Source organism: Anolis carolinensis, chromosome 6 (genome assembly GCF_035594765.1).
Source record: "Anolis carolinensis isolate JA03-04 chromosome 6, rAnoCar3.1.pri, whole genome shotgun sequence".
Taxonomy (NCBI): domain Eukaryota; kingdom Metazoa; phylum Chordata; class Lepidosauria; order Squamata; family Dactyloidae; genus Anolis; species Anolis carolinensis.
Genome location: NC_085846.1, coordinates 37,120,091 through 37,135,307, shown reverse-complemented (window position 1 = coordinate 37,135,307; position 15,217 = coordinate 37,120,091). Strand labels below are relative to the sequence as shown.

At 37.5% G+C, this 15,217-nt stretch overlaps 1 protein-coding gene across 2 annotated transcripts; it reads left to right on the top strand.

Annotated features, from left to right (window-relative positions):
- Nucleotides 1-2,065: 2,065 nt before the first annotated feature.
- LOC100559992 (uncharacterized) lies at nt 2,066-14,472 on the top strand. 2 transcript variants are annotated; one of them, XM_003222528.4, is made up of 4 exons: nt 2,066-2,167; nt 5,167-5,474; nt 7,360-7,446; nt 11,128-14,472. In XM_003222528.4, the coding sequence occupies exons 2-4, from the start codon at nt 5,207-5,209 to the stop codon at nt 12,306-12,308; spliced, it is 1,536 nt and encodes a 511-aa protein (XP_003222576.1). In that variant the 5' UTR covers nt 2,066-2,167; nt 5,167-5,206; the 3' UTR covers nt 12,309-14,472. The 2 variants fall into 2 exon arrangements, with proteins under 2 accessions (XP_003222576.1, XP_016850023.1); XM_016994534.2 differs by lacking the exon at nt 2,066-2,167 and adding an exon at nt 3,858-4,450.
- The last annotated feature ends 745 nt before the right edge of the window (nt 14,473-15,217 follow it).

Sequence of the window (15,217 nt, the reverse complement as noted above, 5' to 3'; positions counted from 1 at the left end):
GCGGTCACGGAGGTAGGATGGTCCCAAACCATTCAGGGCTTTGTAGGTAAGCACCTGCACCTTAAATTGGGCTCGGAAAATAAATAGTTTGTTTAGTGGAAAGGAAAGGAAAGGCTCACATGCTAGTATCAATGGAGAAACACATAGTAATCACTATATGAGGAGAAGGTTAGAATGTAATGATACTTTTATTAGGGATTAGTTACAATGTTAGGGTTGGGGAGAGGAGCAGAGGAAGGGATAATCCAGACATGTTGAAAGCTGCTGCTGGAGTGCACCTCTCATGGTTGGCTGGCTCAACAGGGCTTTTCCGGATCTGTGGAACTTCCTGCTACAGGTCAGATTAGATTGAATGCAGGGAGCCTCTGGTTAGATCTCACAACCAAACAAACAAATCAAAGAACGCATCTATTACATTAACTGAGGTACACCTGCATTTTATATTGCCCAGATAACTCTGGTTATTGAGTCAAAAGCTCTATAAAGAATAAAGTAAATAAGTGTTGCCCAACAGGATTGGTGAGTTCCAAGTTGTATGGGAGGAGGAGGAAGGCGGCGAATTTTTTTTGGTCAACCTTTAGACCTAATTCTCTCTCTGGATCCAAGAGGAAGGAAGAAATTAAAAATTAAATCTCAAATAAAATGGGACATGGTGAAAAGCCAACAAATGTTACACAACTATTCTTTGGATTTGTATAAAATCTGCTTGCTTTTGTTAGTCCCTTGTGACCTTCAACATCATGAAGTTTAGGGTCACAAGATCCAAACCACTTCCTTTAATTATTACAATTTTATAATCCCAAGTTAAAAAGCATCTTGGAAGACAGTGGTCTTTTTTTTTGCATCCAAGTAGTATTCCTGTTTTATATAGTAGGTAAAGGTTTCCCCTGACATAAAGTCTAGTTGTGTCCGACTTTGGGGATTGGTGCTCATCTCTATTTCTAAGCCAAAGAGCTGGCATTGTCCATAGACACCTCCAAGGTCATGTGGCTGGCATGACTGCATGGAGCATTGTTATCTTCCTGCTGGAGCGGTACCTATTGATCAACTCACATTTGCATGTTTTCGAACTGCTAGGTTGGCAGAAGCAGGGGCTAACAGCAGGAGCTCACCCCACTCCTTGGATTCGTACTGCTGAACTTTCGATAAGCAAGTTCAGCATCTCAGTGGTTTAACCCGCTGCGCCACCAGGGACTTCTATAGTAGACATATGGAAATGTTGATTATGAAGAAACGGTGGGAGAAAGGCGAACTTATAAAGGTAAGCAAGCTTCGTGATAGGAAATAGGGTGTTCTAATAAAAAAAAAATGAATGCCAGCCAGCAGTTCTGATTATACCAGACTAAGGCTAAAGAAAACAACCAAAGACTTTGTTTGAAGAACTCCATTAAAGATTTATCCTAATATAACACAGAATTTAACTAGTCTAGCTTCTGATAGAATAAAGTGAACAAAGGAGGCAGAAAAAAGTGAAAGACCCTCAGGGTGTATCTACACTGTAAAATTAATGCAGTTTGACACTACTTTAGTGATAGTGGATCAATTCCACGGGATTATGGAAGTTATAGTTTTACAAAGCCTTTAGCTTTCCTTGCCAAGGAGTTCTGGTGCCTCACCAGATAAAACATCCCAGAATTTTCAAGGTCTTTAAGCCTTTACTGTGAAGAGCACAGAACTACAACTCCCGGGATGCCATAGCATTTAGCCAGGCAGTCCAGCGGTGTCGAACTGCTTTAATTCTACAGTGCAGATGCTGCCTATGAGCAGTAAACAGCTGCAAAAAAATGTTGGAACCGCTTTCAAGAATTCTATTAGGGCTTGTAGGTGCAATTGTTTTAATTGTAATGGCAACTGATATAAGCTTTGGTCATCATTAAAAGCTCTGGCCGAGGGAGGCGAGTAGGCAAGGGTTAAATGCTGACGCCTCGCCTAGAGAGGGAAGGTAGAGTTTTGGCTTCCTGCTTTAAGCTCCCACCCCCTTTGCAAGGGAAGCCATCGAACGTCCAATCACTTGAGACGTTGCCTGTACCGCGCATCTGTGATTGGCTAGCCTAATGACACGTTTGCGCGGGAAGCTGCGAGAGTTTACATCCCAGCGCCAGCATTTTCGGCGGGAACTTCGAGCTGAGTGGAGTTGCTGCCGCCCTTAAGACTGCAGCTGCTGATGGTAATAAGCGGGGGCTATTAACCAGACTTTTCCTATTTCATCTGCAAACAAGGACTTGCATGCTGCAACCAACCAAACAAATCAAAGAATACATGTGCTTTGAATGCGATTTTCCTGCTTCTTGGCAGGGGGTTGGACTGGATGGCCTACGAGGTCTCTTCCAACTCTATGATTCTATGTACTGTACTACATTAACTTTACTACATTAACCTGGATGTTATATTGCCTACATAATTCGAGCTATTGAGTGATCCAAAAGCTCAAGAAGAAGAGCTTTTGGAAGAGGAAAAAGGCAAAATAAAAATTGTCAACCTTTAGGTCTAATTCTCCCTCTGGATCCAAGAGGAAGGAAGAAATGAAAAATTAAAATTCAAATAAAATGGGACGTGGTGAAGAGCCAACAAATGTTACACCTTATTCTTTAATATCTTTAAATATTGTATAATTCCAAGATTAAAACAGCTTGGGAGATGGTGGTCTTCTTTGCATCCAAATACAGTAAGAGTCTCACTTATCCAACATAAATGGACCGGCAGAACGTTGGATAAGCGAATTTGTTGGATAATAAGGAGAGATTAAGGAGAAGCCTATTAAACATCAAATTAGGTTATGATTTTATAAATTAAGCACCAAAACATCATGTTATACAACAAATTTGACAGAAAAAGTAGTTTAATATGCAGTAATGCTACATAGTAATTACTGTACTTATGAATTTAGCACCAAAATATCACGATGTATTGAAAACATTGACTACAAAAATGCCTTGGATAATCCAGAACGTTGGATAAGCGAGTGTTGGATAAGTGAGATTCTACTGTAGTAGTATTCTTGTTTTTTATACTAGAAATGTAGTAGTGTTGATTGTGAAGATGAGCTTGTAAAGAAAAGCAAGCTTGGTGTTAAGAAAGAGGGTGTTCAATCAAATATACAGTAGAGTCTCACTTATCCAACATAAATGAGCCGGCAAAATGTTGGATAAGCGAAAATGTTGGATAATAAGGAGGGATTAGGGAAAAGCCTATTACACATCAAATGATGTTATGATTTTACAAATTAAGCAACAAAACATGTTTTACAACAAATTGACAGAAAAAGCAGTTCAGTACAGTGACATGTAGTAATTGCTATAATTACAAATTAAGCACCTAAACATCGCAATGTATTGAAAACATTGATTACAAAAACATTGACTACTAAAAGGCAGACTGCGTTGGATAAACGAAGGTTGGATAAACGAGACTCTATTGTATATGTGTGCAGCAGCCAGCAAGTCTGATTTTACCAGAAACTCTAAGGCTAAAGAAAATAACTAAATATTTTGTTCAAAGAACTCCATTAAATGTATATTTAAATGTATAATTATGTATATTCTTAATTTTATTGTAATTTTTAATCTTGATGGATTATATATATATATATATACAGTAGAGTCTCACTTATCCAAGCCTTGCTTATCCAAGCCTCTAGATAATCCAAGCCATTTTTGTAGTCAATGTTTTCAATATATCGTGATATTTTGGTGCTAAATTCGTAAATACAGTAATTACAACAAAACATTACTGCATATTGAACTACTTTTTCTATCAAATTTGTTTTATAACATGTTTTGGTGCTTAATTTGTAAAATCATAACCTAATTTGATGTTTAATAGGCTTTTCCTTAATCCCTCCTTATTATCCAAGATATTCGCTTATCCAAGCTTCTGCCGGCCCGTTTAGCTTGGATAAGTGAGACTCTACTGTATATATGTTTATATTGTAAGCTGCCCTGAGTCCCCTGATGGGTGAGAAGGGCGGGGTAGAAGTGATATAATAAATTAATAAATAAATAAGTTGTATCCTAACACAGAATTGAACTAGTCTGGCTTCTGATGCAATATAGTGAACAAAGGAGAAAGATCACCGAGGGTACGTCTATACTGTAAAATTAATGCAGTTTGACACCACTTTAGTTTCAGTGGATCAATTCTATAGGATTATGGTAGTGTCAGTTTTACAAAGCCTTTACTGTGAAGAGTACAAAACTACAGCTCCTGGGATGCCATAGAATTCAGCCAGGGCAGTCCAATGGTGTCAAACTGTCTTGAAACTACAATTGAACAGTCTAATCCTGGCACCAGCGTTTTCAGCAGGAACTTCAACCTGAGCAGAGTTGCCGCCACCTTTAACACTGCATCTGGTGATTGTAATAAGCGGAGGCTACTAACCAGCCTGCTGCAATTTCATCTGCAAGCAAGGGCTTCTTTCTGCCTTCAGGTTGGTGTTCAGAGGAGGATGAAGGTGAGAAAAGAGGAGTCCTGAACCCCCTTTCCGAGCTGATATTGGCCCCTTCTACACTAATCTTATATCCCAGGATCTGATCCCAGATTATCTGCTTTAAACTGGACTATGTGAGTCTCCAATGCCAGATAATCTGGGATCAGATCCTGGGATGTAGAGGCAATATGAAAAGGACTTGTGATTTTAGTTATTCTCTTGTAATTATAAATTTTCTCTTACAAGTTCACATTGGGGAGGGGGGTGTTTCTGTTTGGAATAATAGGGGGATGGGTAGTGAAATATTTCCAGTTAGCATTACTAATGTTCACTCAATCAATCATTGATGGATTGATTACTAATGTTAAAGGCCTGTTGTGTTATTTTATAATCTCACTGTAAGTGCAGGTGCCAGAGCCTTTTCCCACGCTTTTGTCCTCTTCTTCCTGCTGCCATCGCATCTTTCTTGGGCACTGTCCTCATTTCAGTCCTCTATCCGAGCCTCTCTTCCTCCTGAGGAAAGGAGGGGACATGTGAGTCCTGACTTCTGCCACTCCCTAATCCTTTTCCTTCCTTTGCACAAGTGAATGAGCAAGCGAGAGAATGTGCACATCCAATGCTTCCAATTTATTTATCTTTTCCTTGACCATTTTATACTGCAATGTTCAACCATGAAATTAGCTGACTGTGTCATTAGCATCTACTACTTTCATTACATTTTTTCTCCCTATTTCTTTCAGACTGAATAGCTTTCTCAGCTGCAGAAACCTAAAAAGCACCATGTCGAAGACAGAGAATACATTTATTGTAAACATCCTTGAAGAATTGGATAAAGACAGCATGGAGAAATTCTTAAATTTCCTGAATGTCACTGGGATAGATAGAAATACCATTCCCAAAGCAAAACTTGAAGGTGCTAGTGTAATGAAAGTGGTTGAATTGCTTGTAAGTTATTATCACCCGCGACATTTGGAGGTTCTTCGAAAAGCATTGCTTGATGTTCCCGAAAATCAACTTGCTGACAAAGTATCTACTGCAATAGATTCTGGTGAGTGCTACCGGGGCTTTTCCAGATAAAAGCTTTACACAGCAATTGCATCACTCTGTTCTGCTATTGTCAGACCTTAGATTCCTACAGTGGCGATGACTTCAAGAGGATTTTGGTGTGGTCACCACTGTGTTAAAAGAGATAAAGGGTACGAATGATAGCCACTATCCCACTCCCCTACTGAAATACCCCACTTTTAACTCCAGTTTTGCTTCAGATTTTTTAAAAATAGTTTTACTATTTTTCTTGTAATGGTATAACTATAACATTTGTGTAGTAGGATTACATATGGCAAAGACTATTCTGATATGAAATAGTATTAAAGCCGATTTTAAAACTACTTTCTTGGAGTTAGGTAACAGGAGTTGCTATCCAAAATTATCAGCTACTTTCTCTGCATTTGTAGGATAAAGTGTTCTTTTTTGTAATAATTAGGGTATTGTTTTAGGACTAGGGAAATCTAGCTTCAATTCTTACCCATTTTAAGAAATCAAACTTGTAAGACTATTGTACAAGAACTGAATTGCTGTTGCCCAAAGCTTTCCAGTTAATTTTCATTCTTCAACTCTTTCATTATTTTAAAATGCAATGAAAGAGGCTGTTCCAACTAAGCCACTGTGAATGGATCTCAGAGAAAGCAGTAACAGCCAGTGCACATACATTCATAAGGGAGTTATTCAACTAGCATCTAATATAAAATAAGTTGTACAACGAACAGAGAAATCCCAATCTCTATCTAACAAAGGTCATAGTTTGTATGTTTGTGCGTGGTGGATTTCCAAGACAGCTCCAACTTCCAGAGAGCACTGTGATTCCCACTGACAACATATGTACCAAAACTTGGCACACAGACCCCTTCCCACCTCATGAACAATCAAAAATACTGGAGGGGTTTGGGGGGGATTGATCGTGGAATCTGGGACTTATAGTTCACCCACATCCAGAGAACATTCTGAACCCAACCAATGATGGATCTGGACAAAACTTGGAACACATATCCGACATTCTCAACTTTTAATACTGATTGAGTTTGGAGTTCACCTGCATCCAACCAACCCAACAATGAATACTGGTGTGGTTGGAACAATGACAGATGATGGAAGTTGTAGTTTACCCAAATCCTTTTGCATTTCCTAATAGGTATACCAAGTGTTGAATCAACTTTCACTGCTTGTGCCCTATCATGCTCACATTGACAAAGCTGAGGGAGGCACAACTGCTTTTTTATTTTGCTTCTTTGACTTTCCTTGCTTTTTACTATTTTTGCTTTAAATAGTTCCTATTATCCCAATCATCCAGACATGTATATCATGAGTGGAAAGAGGGTTACCTGTAATCCCCATTAACCTCCATGGTCATTTTTGAGCCTCCCAAACTCTTGCCCTAATTCAGGATTTTTTTTAAGCAGGGTGAATTTTATTTCAATAATGGCATTTTGCTATTCTGTTGCTCCCAATATTGTTTTATGTCTGAATGGGCCTTTTTAAAACATAAAGTTTAAACTAGAAGTTGGACTTGTTACTTTAGTCTTCTCTGTGGTATATTCTCTAAAATTGGGTAATTTGCCTTCTCCAGGAAATATTTTTATTATATATATATTTTGTTCTTTCCTAATTATGAAATACCAATAGAATTTGAAGTTTCAATTGTATTTGATGAAAAAATAGATATAGCCAATATCTGAAAAAATATAAAAACTCCCAATACATTAAAAATCTTGATAAATAGCCCTAACAAAATTCAGTGAGTAATAAAATGTCCATATTTAGAAACAGTTTACAACAAAATATTGCTGTTTTAAATACTGCTGTATAATATTTTTGTATATAAAATGTGTTTACTTCAATAAAACACAATATGACAATTAAAATGAATATTTAATCAGCAAAGAAGAAACGTGAAAATCAAACTGAAGAGATAGATGACATCCCAACAAAGAAGGCAAAATACAGTGGAGTGCCAAAATATAAGGGTATGTACTAACTGACTTAAAAGGTCTAGTTAAATTTCTTACAATTTTTGTTACTGAAATTAATCATATCTTATCCTCCTGATATCACTGTTTTGATTAGACATGGTCTTATTGTGTTCCAACATTTTAAAATATAATACCTTATTTTGTTTTATTTCCCGATCAGTTCCACCTGCCCACAAATGATATTAATACAGTGAGAATAAATGTGCCATCTTTTAATCTAACAATCTTATTGTATTCCAACTTTTAAAATATAGTATTTTACTGTTTGTCTCTTTTTATTGGTGTCCTGAATTAAATTTTAAACTTACGCGATTGTTAAGTGCCTGTCACACAATTCTGAAACAATCTAAATTAGATTTCCTTTATGTTTATGGTATCATATTATCAACCCTTGGACTCTTCCCACCCCATTTAGGAGTTCCCTATTGGTTAGGCAAGGTGTGACAGAGCACAGCATTTTATATTAATAGTCAACAGATGGTCGACTATAGCAGAACTATCAATTTAAATTGAAAGTGACCTCTGATAACTTCCTGTTTTAAAAACATGTCCATGGGTATTATTTACAGTGGGAAGATGACCTCCAAGGGACATAGTTATGACTGCCAGTTTTCAGCTATTGCAAGACTTACAGACTTCTCTTGTCAGATGATTAAATCCTGATGGACAATAGGATGATCCTCCACCTTTATTGCAAACTGAGGAGGGGCCTGTGTTAGAATCTCTGTCCTCTTGACATAGCAAGATAGTGATCTACAAAAGACTTTTACTGCAACAAGTATTTGGCCTTTCAAACTTATTTAGCCTGACAAAAATTTGACCCTTTCAAGTGTTCTTTGTTTCAAGTAAGTATTAAGTAAGTGTCAGTGTCCTCAGATCACCTTACAGAGTTGCTTTTCTGGTGGCTGTGAACCATCTGTCAGGTTGGGTAACTGTAAGTACTAAGTTCTGACTCATCCTATTTGATCTGGTCCAAGGATAAAGTCCTCAGATCAGACACCTCTTTTTTTCCCCCAGAGTCTTGGACTTCCGCCTCTCTGAAGATATTTATCTTCCTCTTTCTTCCCACTCCTTTGACTCCACTGGATCATTCTCACCATCTGGACTTTTTGAAGTGCACTGGCATTCTGCACTGCCAGAATTAAAGACTATGAGAAGTCTGCTACCTTTTTGCTTTTTGGTCCCAAGAAAGGGCTTTCAGATTTTGCCACAGACCTTAGTGAGGTGGGCAGTTTGTGCCATTCCTTGGCAAGCTGTCTTACCAATTATCTTACTAGCTTGCTTATCTTTGTCTAGAATGTGCTTGGGGCCATTCCATCAGGGCCACTACCATCTCAACCGCTTTTTTGAGAAGTGATCCTCTACCAGAATTATGACAAGCAGCAACCTAGTCATTGTTTTCCACATTTAACCAGCACCTAGATACAAAATCCAATGTTCGGCTTAGCAATTCTGCCTTTTCCTGATTTGTCTCCAGCCTCCCCAGGCAAGTTGCTTACTAATTGTCAACCATATATGTCAGGGGTCCTCAAACGTTTTAAGTGGAGGGCCGGTTCATGGTTCCTCAGATTGTTGAGGGACCGAATCATCATTTGAAAAAAAAAAAAAAAGAACAAATTCCTATGCACACGGCACATGTCTTATTTGTAGTGCAAAAAAACTCCCCAACAACATTTATTCATTTATTTACTACATTTATACCCCACCCTCTCACGCCGAAGGCGACCTAGAGCAGCTTACAAGTTGTATGTACATACAATATATTATATTATTGGCATAGCACAATATTAGCATTATATTTATTTATTTATTTATTTATTTATTTATTTATTTACAGTATTTCTATTCTGCCCTTCTCACCCCGAAGGGGACTCAGGGTGGATCACATTATATACATATAGGGCAAACATTCAATGCCCATATACACGTAGAACAGAGACAGACACAGAGGCAATTTAACCTTCTCCTGAGGGGATGTTCAATTCTGGCCATGGGGAAGCAGCTACTTCATCATCCACTGTCACGGCACTTCCTCATTCCAATGTCGTAAATTAGTTAAATTTGCCTCCCCACTTTATAAGTGGTACCTTATTTCCTACTTGATAGATGCAACTATCTTTCGGGTTGCTAGGTCAGCAACGAGCAGGGGCTATTTTTTTTAAAAAATTTAATTGATGGGTGCTCACCCTGCCACGGGCTGGCCTTGAACTCATGACCTCATGGTCAGAGTGATTTATTGCAGCAGGCTGTTCACCAGCCTGCGACACAGCCCGGCCCCGGTACAATATATTACTATATTGTACTATACCACTATACCGTAATATTATTAGTAATATTAGAGTTGGTCACGACTGGACTTAACGTCAGGGGAAACCTTTACCTTTTAATATTATACTATACAATATTATTATATTGTATTATTATTAGCTGCCCTGAGTCTCCTAATGGGTGAGAAAGGCAGGATAGAAATACTGTAATAAATAAATAAATAAGTATTATATTGTATTACATTATAATATTATTATAAATATGTATACACAATATATTATATTATTACCAAAGCACAATATTAGTAAATGAAAAAACAATACAATATTTAAAAATAAAAACAATTTTAACCAACATACTGTAAACCTATCAGGATTTCAATGGGAAGTGTGGGCCTGCTTCTGCCCAATGAGATAGTCAAGTTAAGTAGGATTGTTGTTGTGTGCCTTCAAGTCATTTCAGACTTTGGGGGAGTCTAAGTCTAAAACTGAGGGCGGGGGCCAGGTAAATGACCTTGGAGGGCTGCATCCGGCCCCCAGGCCTTAGTTTGGGGACCCCTGATATATGTGATACACAGCAAATATGAATAAAGAAAGAGAGAAACTTGTTTTTCACGTGGAAGAATAAGTGAAGGAAAATGAGAGGATTACAAAGAGAAGACAACAGTTTGACTTACCAGAATATTCTGCAAATGACAGGATAGAAACTTCATCTGGAAAAACCTTAAAAATCAAAGGAGAAATATGCATCCACAGGAAATATTTTCACAATTGTATAATAATGGATTAATATATATATTATCTTTGAAAACTCCAAATACACAAATTAAGATGACAGTTGGAGATTTAATATTTTGTTTAGGGATAAATATTTTTTTAAAGCTCTGAGGTCCATATCTTCTGTTTCAGTGCTGGCAGGATGGCTTCCATTTAAGGCTAAGACTTTGCATCTGGAAAGTCTGCCTGACGAGCGTTATGCTGAGGGCCTAAAGTTCCAGATTGGAACACACTGATCAGTTGAAGACAAGCGACAGAGGTTTGTTTTGATCTGGCCAAAAAGGATGCAAGTACAGCTGATGTCAAAATGTACAAAGCATAACATGAATACAGAGACATGAGGTTTTATACACATGATAGCTATTCAAACTTCCCACTCCCCAGCTTACGCCTGCAGGCTTTTAATAAAAAATAAACTTTATGAGAGAGTTGCAATAGCTGGTCTATCTGCTGGCATCCTTTTCCGGAATAGTTCAGAGAAGAAAAAAAAATCATTTTATTCTGTGCCCTTGGATAACTATAAATCACAGGGGTGGGAGGTGCCATGTTCAATAACACCATGGCAATGATTTTTATAATGTTAATTTTTATAACCGATTCTGCCATTTGAGGATGTTTCTTCTATCTCTAGGTGAATACAGACTTTCTGATATGGAGAAGTATGCTACAGAGAATCAGGATCTATTGATAGAGATACTAGAAAAATATATGGAACCCAGTGCATTTAAAGCACTGAAAGAAGAACTGGCCATGAGAAAACTGAAGAGTGTGTTTTCATTTAAAGCTGCACATTTTCACAGTCTTATCACAAACCAAAAGCTAAAAAAATTTTTGAGTAAAGATGGGGAAAATCCATCACCTAAGATGCTCTCCAAAATCCTTGATTCATTGTTCTTCCCTTGTCAAAGTAATAAAAAAAACACAGCATTGAATCAGCCAAGAGAGAAGAGGCCAATCACTTCTAGTCCTGATTCAACAGGTGAACAGAAACTAGGCAATGAAAGGGAAAAATTGGCAACTGATAAAGTAAAAGGGAATGCACAAATATCCAATAAAGGCATCTTCATCAAGAATGATAATTTTTATGCTGCTGAGCAGGAACCAGAAGTAAAAACAAAGGAATCACAACTTAAAGATGAGAAAAATGAGGGAGAAGGAGATGAAAGGAAAGAATTCCCAGAAAATAAGCAGAAAGGGGATCCCCAAATCTCCAAGGAGAACACCTTCAATGAGGAACCTGATGTTGATTGTAATGGAGAAGGAGATGAAAAGAAAGAGGAACAAAGGAATTTCATGAAGATGGAACCTGTAGAAGAAAGTAAAAAAGACACAATTGGATACAATAAAAGAACAAAGAAAGAGGTACCGGAAAATGAACCCTATGAGAATTTAACAAGGGCCATTAGGAAACATTATGAAGGAAAAAAAGTACTGTATCAAATATGGGATAATATTGAGCACAAAATTTATAAATGCTTTATAGCCCAAGATGTGATACTATTTAAGTTGGAAGAGGAAACAGACTACCGTATATTGCGAAATCTGCAAGATGCCAAAGATCTTAATAAGAATGGTTTGCCGAAAAACAATGTGGAATTTGAATTGCAGTTTAACATGGCTGTTTTAGGTGTTCAATATTCTGAATGCATATCTATAAACAATCTAAAGAGAGTGAAGGCTAATTCTTTCAGAAAACATGAAGAGGATTTTGAAAATATTGTGTCAGAAATTGTATTGCCTGTTCTAGCTCTTTATAAGAGAGTGAAGCTCAATACGTACTTTGCAGAGTCTTTGGAGCAGAAGAGCAAATGACAACCCAACCCACTCAATTCCATATATATATCACTTAAGGTCAACCCAATAATTTGAAATAAAAAATCCCATGAATGGTTTTCCCTTCTCAGATAAGAAATCATATAATAATGAGAATTAAGTTGTACCACTGCTGCTTAAATTGCGAGACTCGATCCCAAATGGGGTTCCCTGAGCTCAACATTGGGGTTCAGTTTTTTCCCCTGAACATTACTTAGCCTTTGTTTTAGAATGTACATGAATCTGTTGTGCAGTGTATACACTCTGCAGAAGATACTTCATCTGTTCAGGCAGTTCCCAAGTTACAGACATCCGACTTATATTCAACTCCTAGCTACATACAACAGGAAGTATGAGGAAATCTTCCCATAGGAAGGGAAATTCACTTCTGAAAGTTTTCATGGGGAAAAGGTGTCTCCACTGAAGCTTTCTTACCAACCCTTGTTTCCACAGCAAGCGAAATTTTCCAAAATCCAATTAACATGGACAGAAAGGTGAAATCTTCTGAACTGGGGAACAGACAGCAAAACAAATGCCACAGTAGTGTTAATGCTATCCAAAACATACGTATATATGGCTGGAATTACACTTTAAAATATACGTGGTATGACTTATATACACATTCACCTTAAGAGCAAACCTACAAAACCTATGTTGTCTGTAACTTTGGGGACTGCCTGTACCTCATAAAGAGGAAAATCGGTCTGTTTAGTAAGCCAAGCAAATATGGATTTGTTATCATTTAATGTTTGATATTACCATGTATTTTATATACCTTTATACCTGAGGCCTCATAAATTTTTCTCAGGCCAAAAGTGATTGCAAATGGAAGAGTTTAAGAAACCCTGGTTTATGATTTCCTTGTGACATTTAATATTGGCCTCCTAAGTTAGTCCCTTTACTGTGCTTATAATGTATAGGTGCTTTCTTGCCAAAGACCAAGGAAGCATGATCAATTGATGTTAAAAACACATTTAGACAAAACTGACTGCACAATTTTTACATGTAATTTTAGTAAGTTATACTGTGTGTGCTTAGGTAAAAGAATTTATATTTGCAGCTTGACCCATTGTTTCCCAAACGAATTGTCCCTGTGATTACTCCCTGCTGTACTTTTACATGTTGATTGTTTTTCAACTGAATATACAGTACTTTTAAACTTATTAAATCTTTTAAGTTATTTTAATTTGTTAAAACTCCTTACTATTTTGGGAGTCAATTGAAATTGTTTTCATTGTCTTAAATTCTGAATTGTTCAAAATTATTGAAATAAGTATGTTTTTATGAATGTGCAGCCCTGAACTAACATGATATAGGGCAGGGTGGCATAGAGACAACATTAGCCCTCCACAAGACCTTGGAGAGCCACACCTACATTTGCTACACGCACACACATTTTATATCTATAAAATATAAACCCGATGGTGCAGCCACTTAAACTGCTGAACTTGCTGACCAAAAGGTTGGTGGTTCGAATCCAGGGGAGCAGGGTGAGCTCCTGTTAGCCCCAGCGTCTACCAACCTAGCAGTTCGAAAATATGCAAATGTGAGTAGATCAGTAGGTACCGCTCTGGCGGGAAGATAACAGCACTCCATGCAGTCGTGCTGGCCACATGACCTTAAAGGTGTCTACGGACAACGCTGGCTCTTTGACTTAGAAATGGAGATGAGCACCAACCCCCAGAGCCGGACACGACTAGACTTAATGTCAGGAGAAAACCTTTACCTTTATCTATTTGCTCTCTATATGACATGGAGCATATTTTTGATCTCTTTATGTTCTCAGTGGAAATTCTAGGATATTTTGAGTTGGAAATGACAATCTTCAAGCCTCTAGTAATTTGTTAATATGTTTGGTTACTTGTTTTGTATGTACTGATATGCACCTTCTTTTGCTTTATGCTTCCTGAGAGGTTGGGGGGGGGGAGGGGGGAGCTGCAGACCACATGATCTGATCTGAGGCTGCTCAGATCTCAGATTCCATTTTAGATTCTTAGACTTTGGACTGCTAAGTGCAAACACTTGCTTGTTGTAAGAGAGATGTTCCTGGCCAGATTGACAGATTATATCAAACATATTTGAAACTGGACTGATAAATTTATGTACCTGTGTTATGCTGAACACATGAAGGTTGTGAGTAAACCAAATACATTATTTTACCAAAGCTTGCTTCATTTTTGTCTCTTGAGTGCATGATATAAAACAAGTTGTTTTATGGGAGAGTAGATATGTTTTGGGCACTGAAAAACACTTCTGAAACTACTGGTTTTGCACTGGCAAATCTGTTTTCCTAATAGGTCAGACAATTGGTTCAGTCTAACAACTGAAGCCAATTGCCTTGTATATTACATTTGGTTGTATACCATATGAGAAGATTCTACTCAAATGGGGTTTTGGCTCATCTTTGAAAGGCCATGCTTTTTTAAATGGTCGTGAATGCAATTTTTCCAAAATTTGGAGAGAGATTTTTTTTTAATTGCAAAAATTAAAACCCTAATTTTGACCCTGAGGAGTTCCAAATGTGTTATTGAGAAATCAGACCCCTTTTCCAAATTATCAATTATACATTACTGGATATAAATTTATATGAAATACTTTTCCGCAGTCACAAATCCAGTGGGTTGCCTCTTGTATTTCAGAATCCTGCAAAGCCAGGTAGGCTGTGCCTGTACTTTTCCCAAATTATATTAAATGAAATCTTTGGAATGCTGCCTATGGGCTGAAAGATAGAGAAAGGATCGCTCAGTGTATGCACTCACTGCACTCTCTGGTTCCATTGATAAAAGCTCATACTATCATTGTTTAAAAGAATCATAGCCAATTGATAAATTCCTATCTCACTGATACATTTCCTGCCTTAATTGCTAAATTTTCTGCCTTCATTCCATGCTTTCATTGATAAAATGAGG